At 42.6% G+C, this 22,593-nt stretch overlaps 1 protein-coding gene across 1 annotated transcript in view; it reads right to left on the bottom strand.

The window, feature by feature from the left end:
• The window catches only part of lrrc38b (leucine rich repeat containing 38b), a 48,442-nt gene extending 26,279 nt beyond the window's left edge, over window positions 1–22,163 (bottom strand). Inside the window, exon 1 of the mRNA XM_060910273.1 lies at window positions 21,536–22,163. Within this exon, the coding sequence (XP_060766256.1) occupies window positions 21,536–22,163 (628 nt within the window). The remainder of the gene's footprint in view (window positions 1–21,535) is intronic.
• Between the last annotated feature and the right edge of the window lie 430 nt (window positions 22,164–22,593).

A 22,593-nucleotide genomic window follows, 5' to 3' on the forward strand; every position in this document is an offset into this window, starting at 1 on the left:
CAAAAGACGCGCGCGCCCTCTTTTGAATGCTGACGTAATCAAGCCGAAAGTTTTGTTTGTTTTGATAGCAATCAGGAAAGTTTGAAAAAAGTAGGCAGTAATCGTCATTTAAACTCGTTTTTGTGCAATATTTCGTTTGGAAAACAGTTTTCAAAATGGCGGCACGGACACCTGGCTGACACTTCATGTTTCGAAGTCTCGCACAAATCTCATGAAGATCGCGCGGATAAGCGACGCCTGCCGTGGACCAAATGAACTAAATTCAGCATGGCTAAAAAACGAATAGGCCGATAAGTATAATATTTAATTGCAATTAGTTGCCAATTAAATATTATATTATATTGCCAATATTATATAAATATTGGGCGGCACGGTGGTGTAGTGGTTAGCACGGTTACCTGATAACAAGAAGGTTCCAGGTTCGAGCCCCGTGGCCGGCGAGGGCCTTTCTGTGTGGAGTTTGCATGTTCTCCCTGTGTCTGTGTGGGTTTCCTCTGGGTGCTCCGGTTTCCCCCACAGTCCAAAGACATGCGGTTAGGTTAATATGGGATGGCCTTGGGCTGAGGTGCCCTTGAGCGAGGCACCTAACTCCCAACTGCTCCCCGGGTGCTGTTAGCATGACTGCCCATTGCTCTGGGTATGTGTGTGTGCTCATTGTGCATGTGTGTGTTCACTGCTTCAGATGGGTTGAATACAGAGAGGAAATTTCACAAGTGTGTGATGAATAAAGTTGTGCTTTCTTTCTTTTCTTTCAATACGAGTCACGCTATAAGGTCACTAAAACCGAAAACGTAATTGAATAACACGTTAATTAAGAAATAAAGCAAGTTTAAAATGACTTCAGGTCTCCTTTAATATATAATTAGATGTGGATATTCCTGGAAATATATATTTTTTTAAGTCTTACCACAATTTTTATTATTTTTAATTTTTTAATTGATTTTTTTTTCATATAATTTGTTCGACGAACCCTATTATTTCTCCAGCTGATAACAGAAAGGTGACAGATTATAATGTAGTGCTGCAGGGACACAATACTGGCATAATCTGATTGTTGTAAATGAAATAATCAGTGGATGGTAATTGGATAAGTCTCCATGGAGAAATAAACACACTGCCCCTGTCACATGAACCGCTTTTCATGCACGCCTGGGCCTGTATGCAGTCTGGCTTACAGGACCATAAAGGAGCTGTGACACAAACATTCAGCCTGTTCAGCCTGTTTAATCTCTCTCATGAGCGTGAAGCTACAGCTTAATCATCAAACATCAAACTGGTGGCTTATGATTTCCATCCTGATCTGAGACACATGGTACTGGTGCTAAATTTCTGCTAATCCAGTGTCTGATCAACACAGAGCTGCTTTTGGCTGAGAGACAAGGACTGCGCCGAATTATACATGCAGTTTGTCCGCATTTAACCTGAACACAGGGCAGACAGGAGCGGATCATGTTTACACACTTTTCCCCATTAAAAGATTTATGCCAGTGGCTCTTGCTAAACTGGAGGCCACTGGGGGCTGTTTATCGCCAAACTAGCTCAGTGGATAAACTACACAGGCCTTAGTTGTGCCTCAAACTCTCCCAGGACGTAACAACATGAACATGGGATAAATAAAAACTTTATATTTATTTTATTCTACATTTCTACGTTTTACAACTGGCTCTACGTCCATGCACGTGCCAGAGTAATATCATATAATGCAAATATGTTGCTTACTTAGTTGCACACAAGCCAAATTTCCATTTATCATCAATCAAATCAAATCAAGTTTATTTCTATAGCGCTTTTAACAATAGACATTGTCGCAAAGCAGCTTTACAGAATTTGAATGACTTTAAACATAAGCTAATTTTATCCCTAACCTATCATAACAAATCAGTGTGTTGGTGTCTTTCAGTGGAAGTGAAATTAAATCTCATCTCATTATCTCTAGCCGCTTTGTCCTTCTACAGGGTCGCAGGCAAGCTGGAGCCTATCCCAGCTGACTACGGGCGAAAGGCGGGGTACACCCTGGACAAGTCGCCAGGTCATCACAGGGCTGACACATAGGCCAAGTTTACATTAGACCGTATCTGTCTCGTTTTCTTCGCAGATGCACTGTCCGTTTACATTAAACCGCCTGGAAACGCCGGGAAACGGGAATCCGCCAGGGTCCACGTATTCAATCCAGATCGTGTCAGCTCTGGTGCTGTGTAAACATTGCGGATACGTGGATACGCTGTGCTGAGCTCTAGCTGGCGTCGTCATTGGACAACGTCACTGTGACATCCACCTTCCTGATTCGCTGGCGTTGGTCATGTGACGCGACTGCTGAAAAACGGCGCGGACTTCCGCCTTGTATCACCTTTCATTAAAGAGTATAAAAGTATGAAAATACTGCAATTACTGATGCAAATACTGCCCATTGTGTAGTTATGATTGTCTTTAGGCTTGCCATCCTTCCACTTGCAAGTGGTAAGTGATATGCGCTGGGATCACACACACAGCGGCTCAGTCCCGAATCACAGCTTGTGCACTTCACTCGCGCGCTCTGTGAGCTGCGCAGGGCCGGAGTGCGCACCCTCCAGAGGGCACTCGCTGTTCAGGGCGGAGTGATTTGGAGCGCAGGATGCCTGCGGAGCCGAGCGTATCTGTGTATTGGTGTTGCTGTGTGCACGCAAATCGTGTATTGGTGTTGCTGTGTGCACACTAATCGTTTTAAAAACATTAATCTGATGATCCGCTGATACGGTCTAATGTAAACATGGGCATAGACACAGACAACCATTCACACTCACACCTACGGTCAATTTAGAGTCACCAGTTAACCTAACCTGCATGTCTTTGGACTGTGGGGGAAACCGGAGCACCCGGAGGAAACCCACGCGGACACGGGGAGAACATGCAAACTCCACACAGAAAGGCCCTCGCCGGCCACGGGGCTCGAACCCGGACCTTCTTGCTGTGAGGCGACAGCGCTAACCACTACACCACCGTGCCACCCTTTGAAATTAAATCTTTAAATATAATTTTTCTCTTTCTCACTTTCCAGGGAAATTATAATTTTAAAGGTTGTAATGTTACTTCTTGTTAATATATGTGCAAACGAAATAAATAATTCAGCTTGGGAAAGTTTGTAGCTTTCAAAAACGGATTATTAGAAAAATACGGGGACGCCATGGTCTAAAGGTTAGAGATGCAGCCTTGGGACCGAAAGGCCACCGGTTCAATTCCCTGGACCTGCAGGAATGGCTGAAGTGCCCTTGAGCAAGGCACCTAACCCCAACTGCTCCGGGTATGTTGTACGTCACTCTGGATAAGAGCGTCTGCTGCATGCCATAAATGTAATATCAAATTTCACTACACATAGGTCATTCAGCTATTTAACCTAATATTTTATTGTGCTTTATTCATGTATTTTAGTCATAAATAGGAGGTTCTATTAGTAACAAATAATTAACTACATTATTATAACCTGTCCAGAGTGTTGCCTCTTTTACAAGGATTAATACATTATCTCATTATCTGTAGCCGCTTTATCCTGTTCTACAGGGTCGCAGGCAAGCTGGAGCCTATCCCAGCTGACTATGGGCGAAAGGCGGGGTACACCCTGGACAAGTCGCCAGGTCATCACAGGGCTGACACATAGACACAGACAACCATTCACACTCACATTCACACCTACGCTCAATTTAGAGTCACCAGTTAACCTAACCTGCATGTCTTTGGACTGTGGGGGAAACCGGAGCACCCGGAGGAAACCCACGCGGACACGGGGAGAACATGCAAACTCCACACAGAAAGGCCCTCGTCGGCCACGGGGCTCGAACCCGGACCTTCTTGCTGTGAGGCAACAGCGCTAACCACTACACCATCGTGCCGCCATTTACCTCATCTCATCTCATCATCTCTAGCCGCTTTATCCTTCTACAGGGTCGCAGGCAAGCTGGAGCCTATCCCAGCTGACTACAGGCGAAAGGCAGGGTACACCCTGGACAAGTCGCCAGGTCATCACAGGGCTGACACATAGACACAGACAACCATTCACACTCACATTCACACCTACGGTCAATTTAGAGTCACCAGTTAACCTAACCTGCATGTCTTTGGACTGTGGGGGAAACCGGAGCACCCGGAGGAAACCCACGCGGACATGGGGAGAACATGCAAACTCCACACAGAAAGGCCCTTGCCGGCCCCGGGGCTCGAACCCAGGACCTTCTTGCTGTGAGGCGACAGCGCTAACCACTACACCACCGTGCCGCCATTTACCAATTTACAAAATATTTTTAGTCCAATACTGTGTTCATTTTATCACCTCCCTCCTTTTAACACAAGTTTCACACAAATATTCACCAAATACGACTACTTTATTTTCTCCCTACACCACAACTCTGCTGAATGATTGATTCTGATTATTCAGAAGGTTCTGATATACAGTAACAGCATAACAGCACCTGTGTTTGAGCCATCATTCAATTCACAGGTTTAATGCACTCATTTTAATCCATCATTGTTTCTGTAGTCATGACTATCTCAGATGTACAGACCACAACAATCCAAGACTAATAAAAAAGATTTTTAAAAATCATTATTAAACAAATAAAAGCTTCTATTTGTTGATATGGTGAGGCTTCCTGTAAGGAGATGTTTATTTAACATATAGAAGGAGTCTCCAGTATCAGTTCTTTATAACACTTGGTAGCAGTGGCGTGCACAGACATTTTGGGGGGCAAGTGCTCTGGGGGGAAAAAAGGGCACTTTTTTGTGCATGTGGAACACCTTATTATAAAAGTCTGAGATTTAACCCTCCTCTTGTGTTCATAATCATATCAAAGTTTTGGGTATTTTTCTGTAGTTCCATCTTTAAAAAGTCTGATAAAGTCTGAAAGTCTGATCTTCCCATCTCAAGACTGTGTTTATTCACAGATTTCCGTGAGATCATCTTAAAATTTGTAACGAAATATACACACTCAATGGGCTCAACGGAGCTCTCCTTTATTTGCATAACGGCGTGCATACTAGCATAACGTGATATTCTTAATCATGTTATAAAAACAGGTCGGAATTGATGGAGAGTGGGGTTGCCTCAATGGTTTAGGCTACATTTAAAATGTTGTTCAGTTTGTTTCTCCATATGGAAAGGGAGCAAATAAGCTGGCAAAGGCTGCCATGTGCAGTTGTTTCTGTATGCGACGGGCTACTTCACGACAAAATAATTACAGCTTGGGCTTAGAGGGCAAACAATACATTTTCACTCGATTCATGTGTTACCTGGCTGGTGGGGCAGGGGAAGAGCTGACTGACTGCCCGATGTGTTGTCTGCGCTACGACAAGGCCGTGGCTTCCAGGACGCTATGCTGCTGCAACCTCACATTGAATGCACTGCACGCTTGTTCACGTGACAGAGCAAAAGAGACAGAGGTCCGGTGTGTGTGCGGAGGGGGCACACATCGGGACATTATTTTCACACACGCTTTTAATGCCGCGGCTTTTCTAAAAGATCATGTCGACATTGGCCTCAGTAAACTGTAAAAAAAAAAAAATTAAAAAGGGCACTTTTTTGGACAGAGGGGCAGGTGCTTGAGCACCACCTCGTGTCTATCTGTGCACGCCACTGCTTGGTAGGTTTTCCACCACAGGAAAGTCTTCAGTTCAGAGTTCAGAAAACTAATCTGTTGTTATTTTCTTCAAGAAGAATCTATCTGGACTTACTCTTTTGATTTAAGTGCTTACAGGGTTATTATGACCTGGACATCTCTAATTATTTGCAATTTTACAACTCTGAATATAAACCTTACGATTTAAGAAACACCAAATGAACATTTGACTACCTATGCCAGAACTAACACCCTTAAATTTTCCTTTTTTCCAAGAGTTGCTCGGCTCTGGAATAATCTTACTTTATTAATCAGGAAAAGTCAATCCATTTCTATTTTCAAAAGCAAGCTAAGATGACATTGTCTCGAAATTGATTGACAGGGATGAACTGAATTATTATTTTTTTATGTAATTGGACTTTGAGGGTATTATCTCTTTTGTTATTACTAATTAGTACTTAATTTTCTATTTAAATTTTCTATTTTATTATATTCATGACTTTCCATGCATTTGGTTCACTGGTCAAGCACGGCGCATTTGGACGTGGCTGTAGGGTAGTTTCATGTGTTTTTTCGAGCCTTGCAGCCTCACTTGGGTTCTTTGGGTGTGGCTGGTGTGCCGACGTATGGAAGGTGGTGATTACTGTATTTTTATATATATTTTTTTCTTTTTTCCCTCTCAACATTTATGTTATAGACCATATTTATTACATATTTCAGATTTTACATATTGGTTTGACAACTTATTTTTTTTTATTTAATTTATTTCCTTTCCTGACTTTTTTTTTCAAAAATAATATTTTTAAAAATTTATTAATTATTATCTATTACTTTTTTGGTCGCCTTTATCTAAGGGAAGTTCATTCCTGTTTCCAGGCTCCCATCAGCACTTGTTATTTGTATTTTTTTTCTTTCTTTTACGATTTCTTGTAAAATTTTAATTGTTTATTGTTAAAGGAACAGTCCACCGTACTTCCATAATGAAATATGCTCTTATCTGAATTGAGACGAGCTGCTCCGTACCTCTCCGAGCTTTGTGCGACCTCCCAGTCAGTCAGACGCAGTCAGACGCGCTGTCACTCCTGTTAGCAATGTAGCTAGGCTCAGCATGGCCAATGGTATTTTTTGGGGCTGTAGTTAGATGCGACCAAACTCTTCCGCATTTTTCCTGTTTACATAGGTTTATATGACCAGTGACATGAAACAAGTTCAGTTACACAAATTGAAATGTGGTGATTTTCTATGCTATGGAAAGTCCGCACTATAATGACAGGCGTACTAACACCTTCTGCGCGCTTCGGCAGCGCATTGATACAGAGCTCAGATATCAATGCGCTGTCGAAGCGCGCAGAAGGTGTTAGTACGCCTGTCATTATAGTGCGGACTTTCCATAGCATAGAAAATCACCACATTTCAATTTGTGTAACTGAACTTGTTTCATGTCACTGGTCATATAAACCTATGTAAACAGGAAAAATGCGGAAGAGTTTGGTCGCATCTAACTACAGCCCCAAAAAATACCATTGGCCATACTGAGCCTAGCTACATTGCTAACAGGAGTGACAGCGCGCCTGACTGACTGGGAGGTCGCGCAAAGCTCGGAGAGGTACGGAGCAGCTCGTCTCAATTCAGATAAGAGCATATTTCATTATGGAAGTACGGTGGACTGTTCCTTTAAACTGTAATTTGTTATTCTGTGCTGTAAAATCATTAAAGTTATCGGAATAACACAACACATCACACAACACCATCATTGATTTTCCTGCAACCTCACACCCAGTCACACTTCACGTAAGGAGCTCTGATGTGAAATGTGAAGGAAGTCGTTTCAGGCAGGATATTAACAAAATTAGATAGATCAGTGGTTCTCAACCGGGGGGGCGCGCCCCCCTGGTGGGGCGCGGAGGTACTCCAGGGGGGTCGCGAGTAGGCTTCATGTATGGAGGAAAAAAAAAATCTGGGGCTAACAGGCTATAGTAGCTAAGCAGATGCAACACATTTACCCATGTCAAAATGCAGGACATTGGACTATTACATACAAATCAATACTATTATAAAATCTATCATCAATCTATCATAAAATCTTGTGTGTGTGGCCGCATCAGTCGGGGGAACTGTGATATGTTCCCAAGCCTTGCAGACTTTATCAGTAATGCAGGCACTTCCCACGATTTCTCATCTGTCTTTCAAGCAGCGTCAGAGCACCTGTCGGTAATGAGAAAACAGTTTGCGGCATACTTCACAGAGGATTATCGCTCTTTTGCGTGGGTTCGAGATCCATTTGTGTGTACTGCTGACGAACTTCCAGTTGACATGCAGGAACAGCTTATTGAGCTGAAGAGTGACAGTAGACTTAAGGCAGTCTTCACCTCATGCCCTCTTTCGACATTCTGGGCAGCATTGATGCAGGAGTACCCGCAACTGTGTGACGTAGCCTTGAAACTGCTCATCCCATTCGCATCGACCTACTTGTGTGAGGCAGGATTTTCAAATATGACTGCGCTCAAAACGAAATATCGCAATCGTGCGCAAATTGAGGATGACTTGAGACTGTGCTTGTCAAACATTTCGCCAAGAATCGAGGATCTTTGTAAGGCAAAGCAGGCTCAGGTCTCGCATTAACGCAAATGCAGATCACAAAGGCACAGTAAAAATACCTAAATTCACGCCTGGTCCCAATTCCCAATGATATCAATAGCCAGCTAATGATAAGCCTAATAAAATACCTAATAAAAACAATAATAATAATAATAATAATAATGATGCCTATTAATAATAATAGCATAATAATAATAATAATAATAATAATAATAATAATAATATCAACAACCAACAACAGCAATAATAATAATAATAATAATAATAATAATAATAGGCCTAATAATAATAATAATGCCTGAAAGAACATAAGTCTTGTACTACTGCCAACAGCTTAGTAATGATAATAGGCCATAATAATAATAATAATTATTATTATAATAATTATAATTATAATAATGCCCGAAAGCAGATTAGAAATGTGGTGCTACTGCCAATTATAACAATAGCCTAATAATGATAATAGGCCTATGTATTTCTATGGAATGGATAATGCTACTACTGCTGCTACTACTACTACTACTACTACTAATAATAATAATAATAATAATGATAATAATAATAATAATAATAATAATAATAATAATCTAGCCCAGGGCTATCTATCTATCTATCTATCTATCTATCTATCTATCTATCTATCTATCTATCTATCTATCTATCGGTCAATATAAGGTGCTGTAGGTCGGGTGGCGTCACTGCAGGTGAGTGTGTTTGGGGGGGGATGGGGGCGGGGCGAGAAGAGGGGCCCCCAACTGCAATGAACCAGCTTTGGTGGGGCCCAGGTTGCAAAAGGTTGAGAACCCCTGAGATAGATGATACAATAAGATCGATGACATTTATTCCAAATCCTGTCAGTCAGCTGATTATATCTACGACAAAAATATTGATAAAGTTTCTAATTTTGTATTTTGGTAGCTAGTTATTAGCATATAGGCTAACATTTGAGAGTTTTTTTTAAAAAATATATATATAACTGTTAGCAAGGTTTAGTTAATTTTTTCAACCTTTATTGTTTCCATGATCAGTGCGATCTTAAGTGCAGGCTTCTTGCTCAGTTGAAATACTTTCTTGTACTTTTATATTTTAAATAAATTTAAGGTCAAGGTTTGTATATATCCACAATGCTGGTTTGGGGCTCTATAGTTCACCTTCATGTTTAAATGGAAACTTGTACTTATGTAGGATTTAGGGGGCTTTATTCGCAGAAATGGAATCTAATATTTATAAGTATGTTTTTATTAATGTATAATTAACTGTAACTACAAATCGTTGTTTTCGTGAGCTTAGAATAAGCCCTTTATATCTACATAGGGTGTGGGTCCATGTTCACGGAGCTGCCATCTTGCGCCACTACAGTAGCGCAGAAGGGACAAACCTCAAGCACCTTCTGCATTTTTTACAAGAGGCAGCGTGACTCCGGGAGGAAGCACCAAAAGGAAGCTGAAGAAGAAGAAGAAGAAGAAGAAGAGGAATTGGTGTTTTCTGGTGCTCGGTAACAAATTTGAGATCCCAAATTTTGAAAATGGAGGATTATACTTATTATTTAGAATGAGAAAAATCAAGAGAATGTGGGGCGGCACGGTGGTGTAGTGGTTAGCGCTGTCGCCTCACAGCAAGAAGGTCCTGGGTTCGAGCCCCGGGGCCGGCGAGGGCCTTTCTGTGCGGAGTTTGCATGTTCTCCCTGTGTCCACGTGGGTTTCCTCCGGGTGCTCCGGTTTCCCCCACAGTCCAAAGACATGCAGGTTAGGTTAACTGGTGACTCTAAATTGAGCGTAGGTGTGAATGTGAGTGTGAATGGTTGTCTGTGTCTATGTGTCAGCCCTGTGATGACCTGGCGACTTGTCCAGGGTGTACCCCGCCTTTCGCCCGTAGTCAGCTGGGATAGGCTCCAGCTTGCCTGCGACCCTGTAGAACAGGATAAAGCGGCTAGAGATAATGAGATGAGATGAGATGAGAATGTGATATGTGATTGTAAGTATTGGAAATATGCTTGGAAAGGGAGGGGCATTCAGCTGACTGAATCCTACATAATGGACTAATCCTACTACAGATAGGACTCATAGTTAAAGATGTTTTTTAATCCATTAATCCTGGATTCTGCATGTATATACTGAAAAAAGAATGGAAGCATGGTGTGTGAGTGAGAGAGAGAGAGAGTGAGTGAATGAGCACAGACCCATATAGACCCAGTTAAGCACCACAGTGCAAACCCAGATATAGTACAGTGTGGGTCACGACCACTGTGGCTCTACAGTCAGAGAAGACTTCCCGGAGATTATGCAGAGATCCTTATTTTCTAAACGAGCTCACCATTTCGTGTCACCAATACACATACACACGGTACTCGTAAAACTGCTGTGATGATGGACGTCCATTAACTATAGTTAAATAACGTTGCAGGCATTTAGCAGACGCTCTTATCCAGAGCAACATCCAACATACCCAGAGCAACCTGGGGAGCAGGTGGGGGTTAGGTGTCTTGCTCAAGGGCACTTCAGCCATTCCTGCTGGTCCAGGGAATCAAACCAGCAACCTTTTGGTCCCAAAGCTGCTTCTCTAACCATTAGGCTTCCACATATACCTACTTTGTTTGCTTTTATTATTGAAGGAAACAGTAAAAGGAAAAACAGCTTCCAGCTTCTGTGCAAGGGCATGTCTGGACAGGTGCTTGGGAGGGAATCTGACTGGATGCAATAAACACTAAATGCAACATGCTTTTTCATTTACATAAAGTTGAACATTGGTGAAATTTTCTAGCTGGGTAAAGAGCCTGATTTCACCACAAATCCAACAGTGTACTCCACTGACAAATACAAAGCAGCAGGCCTGCAATTGGACATGTACCATAAGCTATAAAACTCTAATAAGCCATTACATTTTATATCGTGGCTGGACCATAAATTGGGTCCACAGACAATCTTATTAAATCTGTTCACTCTATTAACAGCTATTCATCTGGGCTTTGTGTTCTAAAAAAATCATTACCACACATTGTCCATAACCGCTTATCCTGTGCAGGGTCACGGGCAAGCTGGAGCCTATCCCAGCTAACTACGGGCGAGAGGCAGGGTACACCATGGACAAGTCGCCAGGTCATTGCTGGGCTGACACATACCCTGTAGAGACAAACAACCATTCACACTCATGGCCAATTTAGAGCCACCAATTAACCTAACCTGCATGTCTTTGGGGGAAACCAAAGCACCCAGGGAGAACATGCAAACTCCACACAGAAAGGGCCCGGTCAACCACTGGGCTCGAACTCAGAACCTTCTTGCTGTGCAGTGGCAGTGCTAACCACTACACCACTGTGCCACCACCACACACTGAAAGCACAGCCATCATTCTAGGTGTTGAATCGATACTGTGTGCTTGTCTGTTATAATACAAATGCATGATTGTTGGTATAAATTAAATCAGAATGGAAAGATGAACCATTTACACTGCAAGTTATGATGGATATCATAGTTAGCAAATTACTATAGGTCATATGTAACCACAAGTTGGCCTAGTGGTTAGCATGTCTGCCTCTCAATTAGGGGATCATGAGTTCTACTCATGGTCAGGTCATACCAAAGGCCATCGTAAAAATGGTACCTCCTGCCGTCTAGCAAGGCATGCTGCAATACAGATGCGAGTGGGAAGACCTTTGACTTTTATAGCTCATGTTCAGTGACTGGGGCGGCACGGTGGTGTAGTGGTTAGCGCTGTTGCCTCACAGCAAGAAGGTCCGGGTTCGAGCCCCGTGGCCGGCGAGGGCCTTTCTGTGCGGAGTTTGCATGTTCTCCCCGTGTCCGCGTGGGTTTCCTCCGGGTGCTCCGGTTTCCCCCACAGTCCAAAGATATGCAGGTTAGGCTAACTGGTGACTCTAAATTGACCGTAGGTGTGAATGTGAGTGTGAATGGTTGTCTGTGTCTATGTGTCAGCCCTGTGATGACCTGGCGACTTGTCCAGGGTGTACCTCGCCTTTCGCCCGTAGTCGGCTGGGATAGGCTCCAGCTTGCCTGCGACCCTGTAGAACGATAAAGCGGCTAGAGATAATGAGAATGAAATGAGAATGTTCAGTGACTGATTTATCCTGATCAGGGTCAGGGCAGATCTGGAGCCTATCTTGGGAAAACTAGACACAAGGTTGGAGAACACACTCTGGACGGGATGGCAGTCCATTGTGGGGCATCACAGAGGCAATTTAGCCTTGTCAACATACTACCATGTTTTTGGAAATGGGAAAATTCCAGAGAAACCAAAGGAACATACAGGGATACAGGGAGAACAGATTAAACTTCACACAGACAGGAACTTGAGCTTGGGATTGAACCAAGTGGCAACCTCTGGACCTGAAAAGTGAAGCCAATGCACAAGTGCTAAAACCTGCAGGTCCTCAAGTGGCCACTTGAGGGCTGGCTCCAAAAGCGAGTCAATTCCCATCGACCCCCATGTTACAATGTCCAACTTTACAGCGAAAACAAACACGTTTACAGCCTGGAACAAAAAACAGCCCGGTTTTGCTCTCTATAGCTAGTTTCCTCCTTCATGACAGCGGTATGGGGGTGATTTCTATATAATGCAACTGTTTAAATTATATTGAGCCATACAGCTCATCTCATTATCTCTAGCCGCTTTATCCTGTTCTACAGGGTCACAGGCAAGCTGGAGCCTATCCCAGCTGACTACGGGCGAAAGGCGGGGTACACCCTGGACAAGTCGCCAGGTCATCACAGGGCTGACACATAGACACAGACAACCATTCATACCTACGGTCAATTTAGAGTCACCAGTTAACCTAACCTGCATGTCTTTGGACTGTGGGGGAAACCGGAGCACCCGGAGGAAACCCATGCGGACACGGGGAGAACATGCAAACTCCACACAGAAAGGCCCTTGCCGGCCACGGGGCTCGAACCCAGACCTTCTTGCTGTGAGGCGACAGTGCTAACCACTACACCACCGTGCCGCCTTGAGCCATACATTTATGCATAATTAGGGATGGGGCCGATTTGAGTGACAGCTGGGTTTGTGTCATATTGTTAGCCACTAGCTGGCATTACCTCAGAACTTACCTCAGAAAATAAATAATTTATGGAGCTTTGCCTATTTTAATGGAAGAGTTTTTCCATACAAACACAACTTTTATACACTACTACACCTGTAGGTTACTTTAATTTGCTTTATTACATTGTACTTTCAATATTTTTAGCAAGCTAGCTATTAACCAAGCTAACATTAGTTATCTAAACTATCAGGGGGAAATGTTATTGCTAGTGTTGTTTTTCTTAACAATTACGGTTACACGCCCGGTAATTTTTTTTTTGTAAACCAGCCATTGCTGTTGAGGTTATGGTTTGTATTTTATGGAGCAGCTTCTTTTAGTTTAGCCAGTAGCTTGCATAGCTAGCTTGTTAGCTTTGAGGTTAGTAGACATGTTCCAACTGTACTATTCCAGCAGCCAGGCTTCACTATCCCCGCCCACTTCTCCATTTATGGGCTAGCTGGGAGTTAGGTGGAGTCAGGCGTCGCCAAGATGGCGATGCCCATAGCCTCCTTATTTGAGCTTTAAACCTGCTCTTTGGAAATCCTAAGCATGACGTCATAGAGGTTTTGTCCATTATTTTTACAGTCTCTGGATTGAATTGAGGAACCTACAGCTGTGAGACAGCAACACTACTCCCTGTACCATGCCACCTCTTAATATTAATGTAAAATCTAAATTCAGTATTCATCAACGACCCCCATGCCTAATTATCCCTCTTTCCAAAATTGGTCTTTTAACGTGGTATTAATTTCTGTAAATATGATATATCATGGTGGCACGGTGGTGTAGTGGTTAGCGCTGTCGCCTCACAGCAAGAAGGTCCGGGTTCGAGCCCCGTGGCCGGCGAGGACCTTTCTGTGCGGAGTTTGCATGTTCTCCCCGTGTCCGCGTGGGTTTCCTCCGGGTGCTCCGGTTTCCCCCACAGTCCAAAGACATGCAGGTTAGGTTAACTGGTGACTCTAAATTGAGCGTAGGTGTGAATGTGAGTGTGAATGGTTGTCTGTGTCTATGTGTCGGCCCTGTGATGACCTGGCGACTTGTCCAGGGTGTACCCCGCCTTTCGCCCGTAGTCAGCTGGGATAGGCTCCAGCTTGCCTGCGACCCTGTAGAAGGATAAAGCGGCTAGAGATAATGAGATGATATACCATTCATGGGCATGTAAGAAATTTCAAATTCTGTTGTTTAACTGAAAGAGAACCATGTTTAAACCAGGTACATTTATTGACCTGTTCATTTTCAACAATAAATTACGTCAGTTAATTCACCAAGAGAATCAAGTTACCATGAAGTAACAATCGAGTTTTGACATTATGTTATGTAATGTAGTACATAACGATATAAGGGTCAGTTTACTGGAAGATAATATCATGTAATTATAATTCAAGACAATTTCCTGCTTATTCCTGGAATAAGCTTTATAGCCCTCGGCATCATGGCAGATACTATCTGGAAAACACACTTACGAACATCACACAGTATGTAATAAATCATAACTCTATGTATAAACTTTCTTTCCTGGCATTTCTCAGAAATATGATCGAACAATCGTCAGTTTGCACCAGTCAGAAAATCCATCGCTGTGTTTAAAGGGATAGTCCATCATGAACAGCACGTCAGCTTGTGTGTAATGGAAAATGAGCAATTTTCTGAGGTGAGCTGTGTGAAGTTCGGACTGTATCTCAACTGTTGGGTTCAAGATGGTAATAAACCTTTCCAGAGCCATGAGGGCCAGAGTCATTCTGATTTAAAACTCGATCATCCTCAATGCCAAATGCAGTATACATATATACAGCACACACACAGAGACACACTCTCTCACTTTCTCTTTTTAAAACATGGGCCAATATAATGAACTCTTCTACATTTTGAAAGAAAGCGATTATTTAGCCATTTTTATATATTCATAGCAAGATACCCTTGAAGTAGCCATTTCTTTACAAACTATTTATGTTTTAGATTCTTGCAGGAAACACCCACATGTCATTTTTCACTTAGATCCTCCTCTGCTGTAAAATAAAACTAAAATAGAGATGCATGCTCCATTTTTTTCCTCTCAGAATCCATAGGGTTGCTAAAGTTTGCACTCAATTTGACAGTTATATGTATCTGCAAACAAAAGTTTTCTATCCAGTTTTAAATTTTGATGTTTTAGGGCTTCCATCTCCAACCCCAATTCCAAAAAAGTTGAATGCTGTGTAAACTGTAAACAAAAACAGAATGCAATAATTTGCAAATCATGAGAACCCTATATTTAATTGAAAATAGTACAAAGGCAACATATCAAATGTTGAAACTGAGAAATTTTGTTGCTTTTTGAAAAATATATGCTCATTTTGAATTTGATGCCAGTAACACATTTCAAAAAAGTTGGGACAGGGGCATGTTTACCACTGTGTTGCATCACCTCTACTTTTAACAACATTCTGTAAACGTTTGGGAACTGAGGAGACCAATTGTTGTAGTTTTGAAAAAGAAATGTTGTCCCATTCTTGCCTGATATACAATTTAAGTTGTTCAATAGTTCGGGGTTTCCTTTGTTGTATTTTGCACTTCATAATGCGCCAAATTAGACAGGTCTGGACTGCAGGCAGGCCAGTTTAGCACCCAGACTCTTTTACTATGGAGCCATGCAGTTTTAATATGTGCAGAAAGCAGTTTGGTATTGTCTTGCTGAAAGAAGGAAGGCCTTCCTGAAAAATATTTTTTTTCTGGATGGCAGCATATTGCTCTGAAAAGTGTATATATCATTCAGCATTTATGATGTACAAGCCATGTCATGTGCACTAACGCGCCCTCATACCATCACAGATCCTCGATTTTGAACTGTGCACTGATAATAAACTGGATGGTCCCTCTCCTCTTTAACCTGGAGGACATGGTGTCCATGATTTCTAAAAAGAATTTCTACTTTTGATTCATCAGACCTTGGGACAATTTTCCACTTTGCCTCAGTCCATCATTAAAGAGCTCGGGAACAGAGAAGGTGGCGGTGTTTCTGGATATTGTTTATATCTGGTTTTAACTTGCATTTGTGGATGCAGTAATGAACTCTTTTCACAGATGATGGTTTTCTGAAGTGTTCCTGAGCCCATACAGTGATTTCCACTACAGATACATGTCTGCTTTTAATGCAGTGTCTCCTGAGGGCCTGAAGATCACAGGCATCCAATGTCAGTTTTCAGCCTTGTCTCTTGCATACAGAGATTTCTCCAGATTGTCTGAATCTTTTAATGATATTATGTACCACTGATGATGTGATCCCCAAATTCTTTGCAATTTTACATTGAGGAACGTTATTCTTAAATTGTTGCACTGTTTGCCAACGCAGTCTTTCACAGAGCAGTGAACCCTTCCCCATCTTTACTTCGGAGAGACTCCGCCTCTCTGGGATGCTCTTTTTATACCCAATCATGTTACTGGCCTGTTGTCAATTAACCTAATTAGTTTTTTTTTTTAGCATTACACAACTTTTTCAGTCTTTTTTTTTTTGCCCTGTCCCAACTTTTTGAAATGTGTTGCTGACATCAAATTCAAAATGAGCATATATTTTTCAAAAAACAATAAAGTTTCTCAGTTTCAGCATCTGATGTTGTTTTTGGACTATTTTCAATGAAATATAGGATTTCCATGATTTGCAAATCATCACATTCTGTTTTTATTTATGTTTTACACACAGTGTCCCAACTTTTTAGGAATTGGGGTTGTACACTGAAATGCAGAGATGACTGGGGGAAAAATGCTTATTGAGCATGTTCATGCTACCTAAACCAGAGAGCCTAGTGCTAAACCAAAGCAGTGAATTTTGTCAAAAGTTGTCTCCCAACAGATCTTTAATTTGTTGAACTGGAATTTAAAGTATCAGTAACATGATCCAGGGCAGTATGGTGGTGTAGTGGTTAGCACTGTCACCTTACAGCAAGAAGGTTCTGGGTTTGAGTCCAGCAGCCGACGGGGGCCTTTCTGTGTGGAGTTTGCATGTTCTCCCCATGTCTGGATGCTCTGTTTTCTCCCATAGTCCCAAGACATGCAGGTTAGGCTAATTGGTGGCTCTAAATTGACCATAGACGTGAGTGTGAATGGTTGTTTGTCTCTATGTGTCAGCCCTGCAATGATCTGGCAACTTGTCCAGGGTGTACCCTGCCTCTCACCCATAGTCAGCTGGGATAGCTTGCCTGCGACCCTGTACAGGATAAGTGGTTATGGATAATACAGTAGATGGATGGTAATGTACCCATGGTCCATTTTGGTACGATTCGACTTTTTGACACCATAGACCATTGTGTTTTCATGGACAGGTTTGAAAAGTGGGTCAAAAAAGTCCAAAACAAGATCTACAATAATTGTTGAATGAACACATTTTGTATGTTTTGGAGCTGAATCATCCATTAATGACGGTCTATTATAAACTGAAAAGTGTCTAGTTTCTGGTGAAGAAGATCAGAGTTTTTACAAATGTAAATTCTATCCCCTGACAAATCACACTTACTTTTGTGGCATGGCATGTTCACCTTGGACCCAGAGTCTATCTCCCACCTCCCATCCCATTTGCACATGTTTGGAAAGGTTACTCTGGTTTATTCTATTCCTGACCATCCAGAGTTCAGTCTTCCCCCAAGTCATGAGAATCCAGTGATGCAGAAATAAACAGTGAGATGAGATATAGCTCCTAAGTGAATCTGTGAGAACAGACATGCTGGGCCAGTTGGCATGTACTGTAAACCAAAGGCATGGCTCAGTTCACAGCTCCTGGTTTCCTGCCACCGCTGCTGCTGCTTATGTGTGAACCTCATTTTCTCCATTGCTCCATGTAATATCCATTCACTAGACTGCAGTAACTAAACATCCATGATGAATGCATTTGCAACCCCTAACCGGTCATATTCTGCCAATTTACCAGATGCCAACAGGAGCTTTCTTTGTCACTTCACTGCTCAAACCTTGGCTCAAAACTCTCCAGGAAGTACCAAAGACAGCACAAGGTCATGCCCATGCGTAAACATGCTATGAGGCAGGCTTCTCAAAAGAATGTACTGCCAGTACAAGCTCTGAACTATTTACTCATCTGATACCATGTTTATCTAAAGTAATCTACTGTATTTCCATTCACTTTAAAAGGAAATGCTAGTCTGGAAAATACAGTCCTTGAGATTTGATCAGAAAGTCAACCTCTAAGCGAGCGAGGCAAACATCTGCCCCTTGATGAGAAATGTCCTTGGCTGACAGAATATGACAGCTGGGGCCATTTAATTTAATTTATTTATTTCCCAACTTGTGCTTTTGTCATTTCATTCATCTAATGTCTTATTTGAATGGATTCTGCTTCGAAGAACATCAATGCAAGTTTTTGTTTTTGCAAATAAATGCATTTATCTATTATCTTTGTCATGCGCTACATGATGATTCTTTATCTGGTATCAGTGATTAATTATTGGTAGATCATAATTACTCTGCTTGGATTCTACTCATTGGGTCACATCTCCACATAATCAGATTTTGTGGTTCCGTAACTCACTTCATCTTCATCCTTGAGACTTACCAAAGCTTACATCTGGGAGACGCATTAGTCCATTAGTACAGTGCAAGTACATTAAAAAAAGAAGCTTTTCATTTCCTTGTGATTCAAGAGCAGATTCTGGTATAGTATTTGTTTTTATGCCTTGTCCATTAAACAGTGAAATTTTAGAAAACATTTTGACCATGTATTAATCTAGACAAAAAGTTTTCTATGTAAAAAAAAAAAAAGTGGTGAGTTTATAAAAGTTTTTTTTTTTTGTCATGATGCCACTAAGGGGGCGGCACGGTGGTGTAGTGGTTAGCGCTGTCGCCTCACAGCAAAAAGGTCCGGGTTTGAGCCCCGTGGCCTGCGAGGGCCTTTCTGTGCGGAGTTTGCATGTTCTCCCCGTGTCCGCGTGGGTTTCCTCCGGGTGCTCCGGTTTCCCCCACAGTCCAAAGACATGCAGGTTAGGTTAACTGGTGACTCTAAATTGAGCGTAGGTGTGAATGTGAGTGTGAATGGTTGTCTGTGTCTCTGTGTCAGCCCTGTGATGACCTGGCGACTTGTCCAGGGTGTACCCCGCCTTTCGCCTGTAGTCAGCTGGGATAGGCTCCAGCTTGCCTGCAACCCTGTAGAACAGGATAAAGCGGCTAGAGATAATGAGATGAGATGAGATGAGATGAGATGAGATGAGATGAGATGAGATGAGATGAGACCGTCAGTGATGGCATAGCTCACTCTGGCCCCGTCTAGTCCAGAAGGAACGATCTAAAGTGGGCCACCTTGCGCAGTTCTACTCTCAAACAATCCAGCTCAAATATTTGCCAGAAAGAATCCAAAACGGTGAGGAATTGAACGAGAAGAAGCAATTTTTATTAAACTGCTCATTAAGGCTTAATTAGTCCATAACTTCATCCATCCATCCATCCATTATCCGTAGCCGCTTATCCTGTTCTACAGGGTCACAGGCAAGCTGGAGCCTATCCCAGCTGACTATCGGTGAGATGGTACACCCTGGACAAGTCATCAGGTTATCACAGGGCTGACACAGAGACAAACAACCATTCACACTCACATTCACACCTACGGTCAATTTAGAGTCACCAGTTAACCTAACCTGCATGTCTTTGGACTGTGGAGGAAACCGGAGCACCCGGAGGAAACTCACGCAGACATGTGGAGAACATGCAAACTCCGCACAGAAAGGCCCCCATCAGCCACTGGGCTCAAACCCAGGACCTTCTTGCTGTGAGGCGATAGTGCTAACCACTACACTACCGTGCCACCCATAACTTCATTAATAATTGTACTTAAGCAAATCTGGGTAGAAGTGATATGCACCCTAGGTACTCCTTCATGCCAGAAAGAATCAAAATTGGTGAAGAATTGAGAGAGAAGAAGTGATTTGTGTGGAAACTGCTCGTTAGGGCTTAATTATTCCATATCTTCATTATTAATTGCAGTTATGCAAATTTGGGTAGAAGCCATATGCACCCCAGGTAGACCTACCTTCCTGCCAAAAAGAATAAAAACTGATGACGAATTGAGAGAGAAGAAGCGATTTTCGTGAAATGTGAACGACGCTGGATGACCGATGGACAACACATGATGGTATGGTATGAGCTCATCACCTGTCAGCCGGATAAGCTAAAAAATAACAATGAAGAGGTTTGGGAGAATATTCCATCCAAGGTGTCTCTTAATTAACTAAAATATAATTCATTTTGGGAGGAAGATCATGCCTGACGCTCCACCTTCTTCACAGTTAACATCCTATATAAATTCCCATCTCTTGCTTTGTCCACTATTCATGAAGTTTCTGCACCCAACTCCTACCAGTCGACAACATCTACCCAAGAATCTTTGGCTTACTATCTAGAGCAAGGCAAGAGCACTCCAAGATGAACCCCAGATGAAGTTCTCAGAGGTCTCTCCAATTTTTACAGTTCCACAGTTATCTTTCGTGTCATTTAGTTAAGGACACTGTCTCCAATTGGAAAACTATGACTTGAAATGCAAAAATTCAGTACTATTCCCAGCGCTTCAAATTTTTGCTTTTGGTTTGTTTTCACTGTTTTTTCTATAGTGCATTTTTCTTTGAATACAGCATGTGACACAAATATTTTCTAGTCCCTATGCGTAAAACTAAAAACTTATTATGTGGCTAACAATAAATACTGTCTTGATAGAAGTACAGTGAGAGAGCATCTTTATGTGGCTGATGTACTTACATCATGGTGTTCAGTGGCCAATTACGCAAAGGGGGGGGGATGTTACAACAGGTTGTTAAAGTTGCTTTTAAAAAAGAAAGAAAGACTGTCACTCTAAAGGTCACTCAAAATAAGCTCGTCCATTACCAGCCTCTATTATGCAGCTCATCAAGGAGAAAAAAAAACAATACAGATTTTCAACAAAAGAGATTTCTGGAATATAATCAACATGTGTATAACTGGCTAATACACATACAGACCTGGAGGGGAAAAGAGGTTGCTTGGCATGATTGTCGGAAGTATGACGTAGACAGCGCACATCCCCATGTGGAGTGGAATGCTAAATATGAGAAGGGCTGAGAATAAAGGAAGCATGCTGTACCCATAGGAACATGACAGAATGCCTTACCAGGCTGGAAAATTGCCCTAGATTTTGTGTCATTATTCTGGAACTTCCTTCATATTAGCTGCGGAAATAAATTTAGACCTCAGGAAGGGTTCCCTGTTTTAATTGAGTTCCTATAAATACCAAAGCCTTGACTAGAAATGTAACAGTAAATGTCATTTATAGCACAGATGATAATATTTATCGTCTCACAGAATCTCAAGAACTTACCATTTGGAAGCTTGTGGCTGTTCTCAACTAGCCAAGCAAAAAGGTTGGCAAAGTTGCAATTGCACACCCAAGGGTTGCCCTCTAACCGGACGACCCGCAGAGAAGGCAGCTGGCTCAGTGCACCAACCTGGAGACTGGAAAGGGCATTACGCTCCAGTTCAAGTTCTCGTAGTGAGGTCAAGCCCCTGAAGGCATCCTCATTGACCATGCTCAGGTGAGGGTTGTTTCCCAAGCGCAACTTGATGAGGCTCCGGGACTCACCAAATGTTCCTTTCGGGATCTTAGTCAGGTTGTTGCTGCCCAAGTCCAAGAAAACTAGCCTGGAGGATGGGCTCAAGGTTCCTGGCTCAATGTGCGAGAGCGAATTGTTCCGGAGATCCAGATACACCAAGTCACTGTAGAGCACAAGAAAGTCAGAAGGAATGCGTGGTATCCAGTTGTTGGACAGCAGCAACCTGCGTACATCCAGGGGGATCTCGTCTGGGAGGCGAGTGAGTCCTCGACCGCTACAATCCACCGTGTGAGGGTCCGGGCACTTGCAGGTGGCTGGACAGTTTTCCCCTTGAGTCAGCAAGGCAAATGAGATAAAGGCAAGGAGAGGATGGACCCGGCCAACACATGGCAACATGGTCAAGTGGGTGTGAAGATAGAGAAGGGAATAGAGGGTAAGGGGCAATTGAGGGGAAAGGGGAGGGTCAGGGTCAAAGGGCAGGAATTTAGGAGAGGGAAGGGGAAGGGGAAAGCACAAGGAGAGAAAGGAATCAAAGCCTGCATGGAAGCATCCTGCTGTCCTGGCGATGAAATTTTTAAAAAGGTCTTGCCTTGAGAAGCAAGTGAGAGATGTGCAGGCTGTTTTTCCAAGAGACCATAGAGGAAGCAGCTGTAGCGAGAATATTAGGCTACTGGCTTTGATGAGTGAAGGGAGGAGAGAAACTGTGGGAGGGAGTGAGAGAGCGAAAGCGAGAAAGAGAAAGGGGAGGGGAAGTGAACAGAGTGTAGTATAAGGGGAATTTTAAGGCAAGCCAAGAGGTAAATAAAAGGGTTCTTTTCGTCCTCTC

This window comes from Neoarius graeffei, chromosome 26, assembly GCF_027579695.1.
Source record: "Neoarius graeffei isolate fNeoGra1 chromosome 26, fNeoGra1.pri, whole genome shotgun sequence".
Taxonomy (NCBI): Eukaryota; Metazoa; Chordata; class Actinopteri; order Siluriformes; family Ariidae; genus Neoarius; species Neoarius graeffei.